Genomic DNA, 17707 nt, shown 5'->3' with positions numbered 1-17707 from the left:
ACCGACAAGAACAAATACGGATTATCCATTTAAATTTCAACGTTAAATTTTTCTAACAAACTCGAGTCCATAAATTTCTCTATCAAAATAGAACCTTGAAGACGACATTTTATATTGCAACGAAAATTGCCCAATTAAAATTTCATTTTAAATATTATCTCGAAATATTTTACACAATGTATTAATTATTATTAGCTGAAACTTTATACACAAACTTATTTTGGGGTAATAGTTTAAATCATTAATTTTATAGTAGCGCATCCTAAAAACAACAAATACAATCAATACCGTTTCCATCAAGAGCCCTATTTCTTCCCTCTTAAACAACAATCACAAAATTAGTCGACCATCTTTCTCGTTGGTATTTTTCTTTTCTTCCCCCACTCTTTACCCCCCCTTAAATTATATAGAGACACATGCATATATGCACGACATAGAAAGAAAGAGAGAAAGAGAGAGAGAGGAGAAAGAGAGAGAGAGAAAGAAACAGACAGATACGCACACCTCGAACCGCTATTATATGAAGGTGGGGATCCGAGTACCCTGACCCACAAGCGGTTTTAATCTCTACCCAGTCAGTCCCTGTCAAACAAGATGAGGAAAGCAATGTGGATCCTCACGACGCAACATTGCGAGCATCGCTAAATTCTCTCACGGTAAAGAGAGACAGTTTGATAGGCACGTGATCGAAACCGCACAAACAAAATAGTGCATCAATTCAGTGTCTTGGAAGTAGTTTCTCTTTTTCCTTTTTTTTCTCTTTTTCCTTTCTTTTTTTTTCTCTACTATTCTTCCTATTTTTCTACTACTCTTCCTAAAGAAATAGGAGTAAAAAATAATTAGAAACAGGTTAAAGATGATACTGAGAACCGCTTCTGGAAGCATCATTCTTTTAATCGTGCTCGTTCGATCAGTCGCAGGACAAGATGACGATTCCTTGGCCAGTACCTTTCTATCAGGTAAAAAAATACTTACAATCAATTATTGAAAAAATTATATGGGAAACTTAAAATAATCTTATTTTTATAATACTTTTTTATCAACACTTTTTTATTAATAATCATAAAAAAACTTTAACAAAAGGCAAATAAAAATAAAACCACAAGCGTTGAAGAACGACGCAAATAAGATTCAAATAAAAAATTAATTATTACATATTAAATTACAGAAAAAACAATTCAAAAATATACAAACATAAATAAATCAGCACAATGTCAGATATAAAAACTTCGATTCGCAACCGTACAATGTTAAGACTCGCGGCCCCTCGAGCATTTCCATAGCGTTGTGTATTTTATTTGCGAGACTTAATTTATATTGTACATTTACTCCTGACTTTAATTTTAATTTTTAACATTGTACGATTGGGAATCGAAGTTTTTATATCTAACATTGTGCTAACTATGTTTGTATATTTTTGAATTGTTTTTTCTGTGATTAGCATTGAGAAGGATCCGGAGAGGATCGAAACGTCTGTGTCTTTTCTACATTGAATTCACGATCAAGCGTCTTTATATCTTTTTTTAAAAAATAATCAATATGTTATTCTTGATGATTTAATATGTAATAATTAATTTTTTATTTGAATGTTATTTGCGTCGTTCTTCAACGTTTATGGTTTTATTTGCCTCTTGTTAAAGTTTCTTATGATTATTATCTATTAAATCACTTTTAAAATCTATCTAATTTTTCATTAATGTTTTGCGTTTAAAAATGCTGTATGTGATGAGATGCTATATATATATACATTTACATAAGCAAATTAAATATATTATAGGCTTTTTATATAATATACTATATAATGTGTGTGTTCTAATAAAATTAATATTTTAACATAATAGTAAGTTAAAAAATTAATATTAACGATAAAAAATTGTGATAAAGTTATTAGTATAATTTTTTCCGAAAGTTCCTTTCAATTTCTTCGTATAGAAAAGAAAAAAGGAAAAAGTTTATTATTCACAGAGTTTACGACATACTTTCAGTAATTCAATAATGAGATTGTATAAATAAAGTTTAATTCATAAATATTAACGATTTATATTTAAAATAAAATACAATGTAATGTCATAATAATAGCACGAGTATTTTATATATTTTCTTTTTATCTTTTTAACTATATTTACGTTTCCAATATAACGATATCTTTTTTTAATTACTTTATTTTACCAATATCTTCATTACATTTACATGAAATTATTATTTATAACTAAGTTTATTTTAATATATGACTTAGGTAATATATATATATATATATATATATATGTGTGTGTGTGTGTGTGTGTGTGTGTGTGTGTGTGTGTGTGTGTGTGTAGTTTATTATTATAGAATATGCAAAGAATATTATACACACATACACACAGAACTAATTAAAAGCTATTTAATAGTGATGAGATGTATGTTTATATAAAGAAAAGGAAGGATAATTCTTTTCATTATAATTTCGTGAAACTATCAATCTATTTTGTTCCTCAGCATATTGTCTATAAAACGATTTTTGTATGTAATGCACTTGATAAAACTAAAAAAAGTCATCTAATGATAGCAGTAGTAATAGCTATTTTAAGAAATAGAAATTTGCAAGCGCGGAGATATGCGGCACACACTTTTATAGGTAGAATCTGTAAGGATGCAACTTGTTCCACTTTTAGGAGTTGTAGTGCTATGCGGATGATGGTCGATTTACCAGCGGTAACATAATGGTTGATTCACTGCCGTTATATTCCCACTTAAAAAGTAAATAATCCACTCGTATTTAATAACAAGTTAAATTTCATTCTTCGATTAATTTATTTATTGTTTACGAAACCAAATGTCCTATTCTTATTTTTCACTATCGCAATTATAATAAATAAAATGTATTATTATATTATATTATATATATATATATATATATATATATATATATATATATATATATATATATATACACAACACAATATACTATATTTTTATAAAACTCAGAATTCAAATATGGCGATTTCCATATTAAAATTCTAGTTTTCGCAAATGTATATTAAATTACTGAATAAAAAATGCCTGATAACTGCATGCATTTAGTTACATGGAAAATTCTTAAAATTATATAATTTGTTAAAAGATTTATTGACTTTTAGAAATTATGGAATTATAAAACAATAATTATATTTAATATAAATCATTACACATACATGCGCCTTGTAAAACATTACCTTATAAACATATTAAAAAAAATACATGTAATTTGTAATTAACAGTTACATATTTTTTCTTAAAAAAACTGTGTTTTCTTACAACAATTGATTTCTGTCATTATTTTATGCATAAAAAAAAGCATCGAAGTAATGTCATCGAAAAATGATTATTTTAGATTTTATAGTTTATATAAAATTAAGAAATTATTTCATTATAATAAAGTAATTTTTTTATTTTTCGAGTTATGAGAATGTTACAAAACCGCTGGTATTACCATTATCCAAATGTATCGCGTGGAGATTGCACGATTTACATGTATGTTTTGTGTGTGTGTATGTTGGGAAGTAGAGTTGAAGATTCTAACAATAAGACTCGTTCTTTAGTATTTTATCATTTCAAATCTTCTCTATTTTTAAATCGATCATATTTTTAGCCATTGATAAGATGTTCAAATTGATTTCCACTTTCTTGCAAGCACAGTCTCAGCAATTTCTCAAAATGTTCTACTGTTGATATTAAAATATTTTGAAAAATGCTACGGCACAAACATCAGTTATTCAATATCTCCTGCAGATGTCGGGAGGAATTTTGTAAACAATATTTGTAAACAATATTTTTTATATAGTCCTACAAAAAAATCAGGCGAAGTCAAGTCAAGAGAACAAGAAGACCATCGAATATATCCATATCTTGCTATCCATCTCTTATAACAGATTTTATTGAGGAATTCCGTCACAATATATGATGTGAATGAGGTAGCACTGTCCTGTTGCCGAATTTTTTTGAGTAACAAGATTGACTTCATCCAAAACTGCAGGCAAATTTATTCTGCAAAAAGCGAAAGTAAATTCCCTATTTAGGTGGTTATCAAAAAATATGGGCTATCAAATATTAATTTACAATCCCGCACCAAGCATTTAAACTTCAACAACATTTGATTATGATTTGACGATTGATTATCTATCCATTGAGCCTAATGAGGCTTATAATGATATACCCCTGGACAAAATTAACGCATAATTTTTTTTTCACTTTCTCTTTAAAATTTTTCGTTAAAATTTAAATATCAGCTTTTAAAGAAAAAATGAAAAAAAAATTATGCGTTAATTTTGTCCAGGAGTATAATTATGTCTGTTGAGTTATTCATTATAATGGAATAAAGTTTCACTGAAAATAATATACTGAAAGAAAGTTTTGGCTCTTCTCTTATCATTCGTAATGTCCAAATCACAATAAAATCGTTTTTTACCCTCATATCATTTTTACTTATTGTTGGTTCTTGAATTAAAGTGATATGATAATGGTGGAATTTATGCTTCTGCATAATCCTCTACACGGCACAAAGAATATTTACGTTCGATTTCTCTAATTGAAATCTAAGGATTCAAATTTTGCCATTGTTAGCACTGCTAATACGCACAGATCATCAACGTCATGTTCAAACATTTATTCGCCTGTTTTTTTTAATAGATTTTTCTCGTAATAAAATTCTTTCCATCTGCATCCCATTTGGGTGTCGTCTAAGAAGAAATCTATTACAATACAATCTCTATGCATTCTATGGTAATTATGTCTAACTTCACCAAGAGCAAGAATACAGGTAATATCAACAATTTCATTTGAATTGTGATCGACTATTGTGAAGAAAGTTTTGTAAAAGCCATTGCTGATGCAGTATGAAATCATTTGAAAAAAAAGAAAACTTAGAAAAGGAAGTCTAAATCATTCAATTGAGCAAGATCAGACTCGATTAGAAATTGACAGACTGTTCACAGTGATTACTTATGTTCACAATGAATATATCGATTTATTTACGATTTATTTACGCGAAAATACAATTGGAAAATTCTCCCTATGGATAAAATTCAAAGCTTCCGCGTAACGTAGATGGAGTTCAATCGCCACTACTTTTTTTTTATAACAGTACTAACTCGCACGTGCTATGTTGTAAGTATTACAATATAAAAGATCTAATTTACATCATGCCAATTTTTAATACGTATTAAGCTAGTACGCATTAAATATTTGATACAAGTGCGTCAAGCGTATTATGGCTGCGTTTCCGATACTATCTATGTCACGTACACTATAGATATGTCTAAAAATAAGGGCCTAAATTAATAAAGAAAATAAAATTAGAAGAAGTAGAAATGGATGTGGGAAAAAATGTTGCGATTTTCTTTCCTCTGTTCATACTTTTAAAAATTCAACAAGATAATAGGAACAAACATCTCATCTATATGTATAATTTTTCAATTGTCGCGCTATTTTTCAACAGTACTCAATGCGTGGAATCTTGAGAAACCTCAATATAAAAAAAATCAATTTATATATTTTACTCGATAGCTCGATAGCTTGTATTTTATTACGAAAAAAATACGTATTATTAAATATTTGCTCTTATAAACACCCCGTATATCGGTGTTTTAGAATTAATACACTAATGTTTACAGCACTGTGTATTTAATTCACGTATTATTTTATTTTTAATACACTATTATTTACATCGAGATAAGAGAAAGATGTAGAGATAATCAACATAGAATAAAGAATATAAGAGGTTAATTAAAGAAGAAAGACCGGAATATTTAAGTAGAAAAATGAAGAACAGGGATAGAAAAATGATAGCAAGATTTAGGTGTGGCAAGTGAGAGAAAGAGAATATTGGAAGAAAGAGGAGGAAAAACTATGCAGGCTATGTAAGGAGGAGATAGAGAGTGGAATGTACTAAAAGAATGCGAGAGGACAAAACAAGGGGAGGAAGTAGAAAAGATATTAGGAGAGGATGGACAAGGACTAAAAATACTAAGAGGAATAGAAGAAGAAAGAAAAAACCGGTAGAGGAAGAGTAGAAAAATAGAGAGAACAAGATGGATATATTATATATTATGTATTATAATTTAGTCTTAGAATCTAATCACTCTGAATCAGTTTTGGAATTAGAATTAATTTTGGGGTAAAATTTTAGTTCAATTGTAGTTTGGTGGTTTTGAGTTTTTGAGTTTTGGTTCTTAGCTTTTGGTTTTCCTTTTTAGATACCAGTGGTCAGTTCAAATCATCACTATCATTTACATCGAACTAAGCCAATTTGATATGAATGTAATACTTGATATAACTCAAATCTATTTCTGATTTAAACCAAATTTTAGTTGTAAATCAGAAATAGGTTTAGACTAGATTATATCTTCTAGAAGTAGAATTCTCCCCACAAGGGCACTGTGTCCACGCTTGTACATTTCACCTTGACACTCGTTGAGAGTGAACTTCGTTTCGTCTTGCAAAGTACATATAATCTATATACGATGTCATGAAATTACATATTATTCATTAGATTTTTTTATTTATAACTTTTTAATAAACACAACGACCACCGTCTAAAATTTTCACAGCATTACTCAGAGTGATGACTTTGACATATGTGACAATTATTGAAATCGGGAAGTGGTCTCTATAAGTAAATAATTACATAAAAATATATTCTATATGTGATATTACTACTAGATGGTTTTACAATAACACACACACACACATTGCATTCTTTCAAATATATTACACTGCAATGTTGCTATAATTTTTCATTGCAATATTACAAAGAGAGGATATCTTAACGTTGCGACAATCTTACAACTATGACTCAGTAGAGTTATGCAACCGATTTACAATATTACAATGTTTCAATTATTCTACAATATGTCTGCAACTTTTTTCTATATTATATGGATTATTTATGTTGAGAAATATGCAAATTCCATATGCAAATACATCAGAGCCTCTGTCATATATAGATAATTACTATGAGTGTCTGGATTCTCGTGCCACCACTTATTATCACATATCATTTATATATACCATTTATTATTTGAATATCTTATATTCTATGATATTTTTAATACAATAAATGTAGTAACGATGTTTGAATCTCGAATGTATATAGTGCCGTCATAGAAAAATCCGCGTGCTATGGATATCTGTAGTGTGACTCCAGAAAAATGATAGTTTTATTCTCTTGTCAACAAATGAACTATATTAGATAAATTACAAGTGAGTTATTTTACAAAATTCTTCTAAAGAATACAATTCTCTATAAAAATACATATTTCCCGAATAAGATCAGTCTTCATTTCAACTCCGTATTTTTTAAATGGAATGACAATGTAAATTTTTGCAGATTTGAATGCAATCATAAGAGCAAATAATTTTTATCTCATTTACTTTTTCATATTTTGTATAATTGAGAAAATCTGACAAAAAATTCCATGCGTATTCATAAATATACCCTTGTAAAAGTTACGTCACAGAAGTATTTATTAACAAGTTTATGCGATTCTAAACGTTTCATAAAATTAGTCTGTAGATCAGTTATCAATATTTCTTTAAATGTAAACCGTGTTAATTAATTGTGTAAAATGTCAAGATTTGACGAAAATGTTGATAAGTTGTTAGTGCTAAACAAATGCAAAAGAAATTATCGTGTACTGTTGAAATATTTGCAGAACGTTTCTGTATAGCAAAATTATACTTATGCAACTGGAAAAACGGCTTAAAAAAAGAAATTTGTGGCTGGAAAAAAGGAATTCTGATTCTGTAAATTCTATATATATATGTGTATATATATATATATATATATATATATATACATTACATAAAATTGATTGAAGTAAGGTATTTCTCCTTGCCGATTTCTTTTTTATATTTATACTAAAGATAGCTCTTGACAAGAACAGTCAAATGGTACTTTCCACTTCTTAACTTCGACCTCTAGAGTCGTGAGGTCAAAAATTAAAAATCTCTAATAAATATTTTCTTGGATCAATCTCGACAAATAAATCATTTTCTTAATTTTTTATGTTATGATTCTCCCTGCCTCAAAAGGAGTCAAAAATTCCTAAACATTATACTTTTAAATCGATATCAAATAGAATAGATTATTTCTTTCTTTTTTTTGTTCTAATCTTCTTGCTTCCCAAGAAAATCGAAATTTAAAAGTTACTAAAAAGTGTAGCCATTAAAAAAATCTCACAAATTAAAAAAATACACTAAATACATAAAAAAAAATCTAAAAAGATAATAAAAATGAAAAATTTTAACAACTGATATGAGATTAATACAATTAGCCAAGTACAATGTGCGTTATTAATTTAATCTAAATTTAATTTAATTTATTTTAATTTATGTATAATTAATTTTATATTAATTGTAATCGAGATACTAAATGTGTTAAGATTCCTTTAATTTCTAAAACATTTTTTATATAATGTATATAATTTAAAAATAAGCAAATTCTGAATCGCATAAATAATTTTCTATTGTATTAATGTTATATCAGTTTAAAAAATTTTTCATTTTTATCTTTTTAGATTTTTACTTGATGTATCTTTTTGATCACGTATCTTCGTGAGATTTTCTTTAGTGAAATGTCATTGTTTCTGTAAAAATTTATATTTATTATTATATATAAATATATATATAAAAATTATATATAATAATTATATACTATATTGTTATATATTTAAATATAATAATATAATACAATAATAAATAAATATAAATAAATATAAACTTAAATATAATAATAAATATATAAATGAACTTAATAATATGTTATATCTTTTTAAATATAAAAGATAATCGATACATCGATGCATCATACATAAAAATAATTGCTTGAATGATTGTTTGAGCTCCGATTAGCTAAACAATCGCTCATGTTTTGTGAAAAAATTATTTAGAGATAATTTTTGACTTCTTGTGCCCTTGGGATGCTTCGGAGTTAAAAAGTAAAAGTAGTTCGACTCCTTTTATTAAGAACTATTTTTGGTATAAATATCAAAAAAGTCGAGAGAAAGGGGAATACTCTCCAATAAAAAAAGAAATATATATATGTCTGTGTGTGTATATGTATGTATATCTTATATATGTATATATGCACATATAAATATACAAAAAAAATTTCCTATATACAATTATATATAAATTTATATATGATTTTATATGGATAACTTTTTCTTTTAAATCTTTAAATATTACTTTAAAAAATAAGCAATGTAAAAAAATTATTTATTTAATTATTTTTTAATTAGTCTTATTATTTTTCTTATATACATACACACACACACACACACACACACACACACATATATATATATATATATATATACGAACAAAGATTATAAAAAAAATATGGACATATAGATATATTTCATGTCTATATATTTTTTCTTTCTTTTGTATATCTTTGCCTATATATGTAATTTCTCGGTATACTGTTTAATTAACGCAGTATAATTACCAGTTACAATTTCAATTTTTATACATACACACATATATATATATATATATATATATATATATATATATATATATACATACACACATATATATATATATATATATATATATATGCATATACATACTAACATATATAAGCATAGCTTTACATAATCGTTTGTCATTGATCGAATCATTCGATTAGTCGAAATACATATAACTCCAAAGACAGTTATATACGTAGTTCGAGTCAAGTCACTCATTAACTATACCGTTATGTTTGTTTGGTCCGTTATAACTGCCAAACCAGCCAAGTATTACCTGTGCGAATTTCTTGGCGAGTCTATATAACATATAACAAACATGATACTAATATTTACTATTTTTGCACTAAACTTTTATTCAAAAGCGATTATAGATTATCATCGTAAATAAATTTTATCTAAAAACGTCGGTTATTAATATGTTGCGATGCGGAAACATTCACGCAATTTAATCAGACACGTTTTAAAAAAAATAAATGTTCAAGCATGTTGCAAATTGCGGATGCCATTTCAAAAATTGTAAAAATACAATACTATAAATGTATATAAAATTTTTATAAATTTATCGCTAAATTATATAATAGAAATTTATATTAACACACATATACACACAATATATATACGCATATCAAACAATCTAAATATCAAATAATAAAAAAAAATTAATGTAATTTTAAAAAATTTAATTTAGAAATAGGAAAACAAGAATGTAATGTAAAATTAATCCAATATATTTTCGTAAATTTTTAAATATCAGGAAAGAAAAATTTAATAATTTTACATATTGAGAAAAAGAAATATTTTATCTTTTTATTGATATTTATTATCAAATAATTATTATATTTAATTATACAAATATTATATTTAAATTTCTTGGGTTTACAAATTTTTTAAATATATTTAATTATTCTTATATTTTTCAGAAAAGTTAATAACAACAATTAAGAAAATTAAGATATTTTGTAAATAGATAATTTCGTAATAGATAATGATGTACATGTATTTATATAATTTTATGAAATGTAATTTAACATAAATAATTTCCTTTTCAATTTTATATAATAAATGAAAAAGATTTTAAGAAATTCCAGAAAATTTCCTGGAGGTCATTAACTTATTTATATTTTCTACGAGGATCAAGTTCAGTCACTCTTAACAATTTTATAAGATAATGTATTCGCTGGTGAGATTAGATATGCAGGAATTTCTGCCGTTCGTTGACGGTGTGTGTCCACGCACCTGTAAATGATATACAGTTACAATTAACAACAACGAAAGCCCAACTATTGTAACTTTTTAAAAGACTTTCTATAATATCGCTGCCACAGAATATGAAATAATATTGTCCGATCAATATAGATTATATATTTTATCGTATATTTAAAACGGTTAGTTCCTTTTTTTTATTGGAGCTTGAGTCTATAATTTACAATTTCTGAACATTATATTTTCAAATATTTCTATATTTGTCTGTTTTTCATACTTTTGAAATAAATCTCTTCATAATATTTTTATTATTTTTTTTTATAATTAACCAAAATGTAATATATAAATTATGAAAAATTTATGTGTCTATAAATCTGAACCTTAGTAAATCAATGCAAATTAATTGACTTGAAATACATCAAAGTAAATCTAAAATAATATCATAAAATTTACAAATGTATTTTATGTTTCTATGAGAAAATACATCTTTATGAGAAAAAAATTCAAAATCTCTTAATTTTTATTTTTCTTTTTTCTTTGAAAGTAATTTTTAGATTTATATTATTTTTAATACGTTTTTAATACGAAAAATTCTTTCTTGATTAATGCAAATTAAACTAACATTATATTATACTAATTTAGCTTTATATTTTTATAAATAAGTTAATTCTAAATGTCTAATTTAAATTAAATTAAAAATTGATTTATATCAATTTAATTTTATCGCATGTAAATCAAATTGCAATATATGCCTAAATATTTTGTATGATTTTGTGTGCATAGGATTTTTAAGTTCTTTAACGAGCACGGCGAAAATCGCCGATTGTCCAGGAGTATGTGTACATGCATTAGCGACGTTAATGTGCGACGATGTCCTCGAAGACGTGCAATGTCCCATGACGAGTATGCGATGTTGCCTACAAGATGCAATAAACGGCACAGGATCGTCTTCCGAAAATGTTATCGATGATGAAGGGTCGATCTCTGCCGAACCCATCACAACAATCAAAAATACTATAACTTCTACGACGACTCCCACGACAACTACCGCGATAACTGGCACATCGACTTCCTCCACTTCAATAAAAACTACGCTGGTATGTTCAATAGATGTGGTATTAGAAAATAAGTTGACTTACTAAAACTGCTGAAGAAATTTATTGTTTCAAAAGTAAGATATATCGTTGTTAATATTACGAGTTAATTATTTCGAAAATTATGCTCATAAATAAATAAGATTAATTGAGAAAATTACAATAATCACTTTTGCTCTTTTGTCAAATTATAGATTTTAAAACGGCTTATTAATCACGATATATTTTTTGTATTCAAAATTGCTATATATCATATTTTTTATATTTATACATTCTCTTGTTGTGTGTTACAGGAAAATCATAATGAGACGAGTGAAAAATCATCCAGTACGTAGATGTTTCGTAAAATATATCTCTTTATTTTGATATAATTGCATTTCTTCTAGTATAGTTGAATTTTTATGTAGTTATGTAACTTGCTTTACCTTAATTTAATATACAGAGTGATCCAAAGCACTCTTGATAAGGTTCATGTTCATGAAAAAATAGAGCGCAAAAACAGAACAGAAAAGTCTTTTTTGCAATTTTCGAAAAAATTATTGAAATAATAATTAAAAAGAATTAACGAATAAGCGCACGTTTCGCATAGCTAGAGTATAAAATGTATGCTTTGATGTGTCAGCATCGAATATCATATAATTTTGTATAGTGAACATAAGAAAAAGAATGTCTTTAATTATAAAAGATACGTTGACATTATTAATTATATTGTAAAACTACACTTACAATACTCATTTTCAGTGAAAACATGTTCGGGTATCTGTATGTCCGAGAGAATCGCAGATTATTGTGATGCTGTGTTGATAATAGAAACACTTTGTAAGCCGGGTTACAAGTGTTGCGTGTCCAGGGATGCTTTTGGGGATTTCCCACCGCCTGAACTCTTGGTGATCGATCGTACGAATTCTTCTCGTTATGACGAAAAAAACGGCAGCGGAGTTTTTAGCGAGGTTTCGTCTCCATCAACAACAATGAAATCAAACGTATCGTTAACTGATGCTTCTGCTACCGCCATCGCTACGATGGTGACAACATTGACGACGACAACACCGACAATGACCACCAAACAACCGTCGATGACAACAATGATAACGAGGCCGACATTGCCACCGAAACTATGCAAAGGAAAGTGTACGAATGTAATATCGGCAATCTTTTGTAATAGCATTGATGAAGATGCAGAATGTCCTGCTGATGGATCCGTGTTGACAGTTTGTTGCACCAATGAACCGCCACCAGAAAAAACAGTAATATAATTTAATATTTAATCAATGAAACTCATTTTGACAAGCGATAAATTATCATGGACGTTAATAACTTGTGATAAGTAACGAATACTAGCAATGTAAAATATATGAAATGTACTATTTTAGGAAACAACAACGACGATTCGACCGTCCACAAAAAGTCCTCAACCGAAGTTACCACCGTGTCCTGGCTTTTGCCTGATGATAATTATGGCAGCTTTTTGCGAGCGGCCAAACGTGATCATAGCTAAAACATCGACCTGTCAATCCGGCTCTATCTGTTGTGATAATACAAAAAGTCCACCACAGGTAATTCGCCTTCTGTTATACGGAATCACTTGTATCTATCGTACGAATGATTGTACAGTTTAACAAAAAAATTACAGGATCAAGAATAATCACTTTCTATGGTGCTGAATATTATTTCCATTTTTAAACCGCTCCATTGTGTCATAATTTTCCAACATATACTTAATTTTGATTACAACAAAACGGCTTCAACACATAACGTATCATAACTGTAATATTACAAAATAGCTTATAATTTAAAATATATTAAACAACTTTTATAAATTAAAATACATTAAAAAACTTTTATAATTTAAAATACATTAAAATACTTTTCTTACAATTTTAATTATAAATTTTTTTAAATTGTAACATGGTGAAGTAATTCGAAAATCGAAATCATATATTCACTCAGCTTGAAAACCTGAGAAGTGACTAAGCCTGTTTTTGAGTTTAAATAAAATTATTTATTATATTATAATATTGTGTTAATTATTAATCGATTTATAAAAATAATATGCAATCTCTTTACAGAAAAATATTGTATAAATAATAAAATAAAATGTTGGCTTTTTAATTATTTAGACGCAGAAACCAAAGCCGAGACCTACCTCGCGACTACCGACGACTATATCGTTACCACCGGATCCACGCTCGGAATGTCCTGGTTCCTGTATTGTATCTTATTTATCGTTTACTTGCTTCAGTAAGTAATAATCGCATGGGAAATGTTAATCTCGTATTTTAAACAAAATATATCATAATATCATATTTATACATATGGTTGCAGGAAATGCCGAGCTGACAAATTTATTCAAGTGCAAAAAACAGGGATATCAATGCTGTGCGCCGAAATCTTTGATAAGGGAATTGAATGGTGAAAATTCCACGGAACCAATTCTGACTAATAGAAATGATACGTTCCATGTTACTTCCCGACCTTACACAACCCCGTTAACCACATCGATCTGTAAGTAATTTTTTCGATCTTGTTTATGGTTACTTCATAAAATTATAAAATTATAAAAATTAAAAATCATCGAGGGAATAAATATAATTAATTTCAATTAAAATTAACTTAAATCATCTAATCATATCATGACTTAAAATCTAAATATAATAAAAAATCGTCAATTTTATAGATGAAACAACAACGATTACTACTACTACCAAAAGTCCAGTGTACAGTAAATATGTTTGTGGCGTGAAGGGAACCTCTCGCGGGCCGATTCAAGCACGAAGTTCCGAGAGAGTTGCGCGTGTCGTAGGTGGTGAAGACGCAGACGCTAATGAATGGTGCTGGCAGGTCGCGTTGATAAATTCCCTTAATCAGTATTTATGCGGAGGAGCATTAATAGGTACGCAGTGGGTCCTCACTGCAGCGCATTGCGTGACAAAGTGAGTAAATATGCACATGCAATCTTTCTATGTTCTTATGATTTAAGATTTAATTTTTTTGAATAGTAAGGAAACAATGTTAGGTAGAAAATAGAAAAATAAAAATTTTTAAATCAAAGATTATAATTTTCTTAAAGTAAAAGACGAAAGATGAAGCAACAAAGTAAAAAATGCGTTCGTTTCTAGCATTGTGAGATCCGGCGATGCGATTTATGTGAGGGTGGGTGATCACGATCTAACTCGTAAATATGGAAGCCCTGGCGCCCAAACCTTGCGCGTCGCAACGACTTATATTCATCATAATCATAACAGCCAGACGCTCGATAATGATATCGCTTTGCTAAAACTTCATGGTCAAACAGAATTAAAGGATGGAGTTTGTTTAGTTTGTTTACCGGCACGAGGTGTCAGTCATACAGCTGGCAAAAGATGTACAGTTACTGGTTATGGATATATGGGAGAATGTAAGTTTTTTATATATACATGCACAGAAAAAAAGGACATTCTTGTTTTGAAAATATCTTTAGTTTTAACATAGAAATCTTGAAATGAGATTATATCACGTTAATTAAAGAAAAATATAATTGCTTGAATAATTGCTTGCTCGAATGAAGCCATTTTATATAGTTCAATCAAGAAAAATATAGTCTTATGATTTAAGATTTAATTTTCTTGAATGGAAAGGAAACAATGTTAGGTAGAAAATAATTTTTAAATCAAATTTTTAAATCAAAGATTATAATTTTTTTAAAGTAGAATTAAATAAAGATATATTCTTGAGATGACAATTACTATCTTGAAATAAGATTATAATATTGTTGAAATTTAAAATTATTAAATTCTTCTAAAAAGATTATAAATTGTTGCATATATATGAAACAATGAACGCGTTAATTTAAGTATATAAGTTTTGATTTGATATTTATTTTTTTTTCTATATTTCTTTTCTAAAGAATGAGTATCAATAATATCAATAATATATATAACATTTTTATATATTACTGTTACAAAACAATTTTGCTCAATACATCGTTGCTACATACATGTTTTATATAGCCGGTCCTATTCCTCTTCGAGTTCGCGAAGCGGAAATACCCATTGTAAGTGATGCTGAATGCATAAGAAAAGTGAACGCCGTAACCGAGAAGATTTTTATTTTACCGGCTAGTAGTTTCTGCGCCGGTGGTGAGCAAGGAAATGATGCATGTCAGGTATATATTGATTATTTTATAATTGAAAGAGAATATTCGATGTAAATATTTAATATTATATAAAATACAATTGTTTTTAGTCCAAGATTTTTTGCGAGAACTATTTAAAGGGCATGTATGCAAAACTCAACATTTTCAAAAAAATCGAAAATGAGTAAAGTGTGGTTTTGAATTGATTCTCGATTTTTTTCATATTTTTCTGATCTATTTCATGCAGAACCGTAGAAGTTCCAAGCATTACTAAAAAAAATTAGCACCAATGTTACATCACTAATTTAAAATAAATCTCTAATAAAATATTATAATAAAATATTATAATTCTCTTTTTCTCTATATTAAGCTGTAGGACTTGTTGAGTTCTGATACATGCTTTTCATTTGAGAAGTAGATGTAGGACTTTTATTAATATTACACTTATCGATATTCAGGGCGACGGAGGAGGTCCTTTGGTATGTCAGGATGATGGCTTCTATGAGCTTGTCGGATTAGTATCTTGGGGATTCGGTTGCGGTCGCCAAAATGTACCAGGCGTATACGTAAAGGTTTCCTCGTATATTGGTTGGATAAATCAGATAATATCGGTAAATAATCTGTAATTACTTTGTATGACGATCGCGTCGAACACATATCTGATTTACATACGTTTATTACTGATGGAATGTTTTATCTTCACATTTGAGTACACTATGCTACATGCACGATAGAGGCATAGCAAAGCAATAATTTATAGACATTTGAAGATAAACTAGGCATTCGCTGTATATATCTCTATCTGGCATTATAAACATGTATACTCATGATATATTATTTTGTATACTCATGATATATTATTTTGTAATCCATTGACATTGGCTATGTATTCCAAAGAGAGATATATCTTGAAAGATGAAGAAAAAGAGAAAGAAATAAAAAGAGAAAAAGAAAGTCAGCTTATTTCCTTTTCTTATCTGCAAAAATTAGATACACAAATCCCGTTATTAATTATTGATATGGACTATATTTTATTATAAGAAATATGATATATTTATAGTATTTCCCAGCTGAGACTAATTTTTATTTCAATTATAAGATGATAAATTATTCTTTTTATTTATCGAATGAACAAACATAAAATTTTAGCTTTTATCTTTATTTTATATTTATTTAATCTAGCTTTTATCTTTGTTTCATTTTCGTTCAAATAAATCAAAAATTTAGAACATTTCTTTAAGAGTAAACAAATTTGCATTTTAATTATAAGATAATAAATAGATTATAAGATAATTATATTATATTATAATAAATAGTTACAACAATTTTATAACCAGGAGACATTGTATAAATATAATTATTCACACACATGCATAAATACACATAGACAATTAGGGACTAAAGAAATCAACTCCAATAATCTTAATTTTAACATATATTGTTAAAGTGATGATTCTAAATAACATTTGAAAAGTTTTAGCAATCGCTGATTGTTTATTGAAAGTTATTAATATAAATCTAATAAGATTTAGTAAATCCAGTAAACTAAAGTTTCGAATATAAATCTTTATATTCGATAGTGTTCACATAGATTTACAATTTTCATGCATAGAGTGAGATCTAATTCACATTGACCAATGTTTTCAATGTGATGAGGTTTATAATTATATGGTTACAGTAGGTTTGTAACTTTTCATGTATAGTGAGATTCATTCACATCGTCTGATATAAAATTACAAACTATGGAAAACTCTTCACTCTCTTCTCTTCACTCTCCTTTTCTTTCTTCTCTCTCTCTCTCTCTTTCC

General features: G+C 27.6%; 1 protein-coding gene across 1 annotated transcript; it reads left to right on the top strand.

The window, feature by feature from the left end:
* Positions 1–557: 557 nt before the first annotated feature.
* Mas (trypsin-like serine protease domain-containing protein masquerade) lies at positions 558–16829 on the top strand. The gene is made up of 11 exons (XM_083102427.1): positions 558–959; positions 11475–11788; positions 12079–12112; positions 12527–13032; positions 13159–13341; positions 13906–14026; positions 14111–14290; positions 14463–14718; positions 14905–15182; positions 15775–15929; positions 16358–16829. Exons 1-11 carry the CDS (start codon positions 857–859, stop codon positions 16523–16525), a joined length of 2298 nt encoding a protein of 765 aa, XP_082958553.1. The 5' UTR covers positions 558–856; the 3' UTR covers positions 16526–16829.
* Positions 16830–17707: the final 878 nt, after the last annotated feature.

The sequence above is a fragment of the Camponotus vicinus genome, unplaced genomic scaffold (genome assembly GCF_025532165.1).
Source record: "Camponotus vicinus isolate PSW18456_S1 unplaced genomic scaffold, iyCamVici1.0 SCAF_6, whole genome shotgun sequence".
NCBI classification, from domain to species: domain Eukaryota; kingdom Metazoa; phylum Arthropoda; class Insecta; order Hymenoptera; family Formicidae; genus Camponotus; species Camponotus vicinus.
This window is presented reverse-complemented; position numbering and strand designations above follow the sequence as displayed.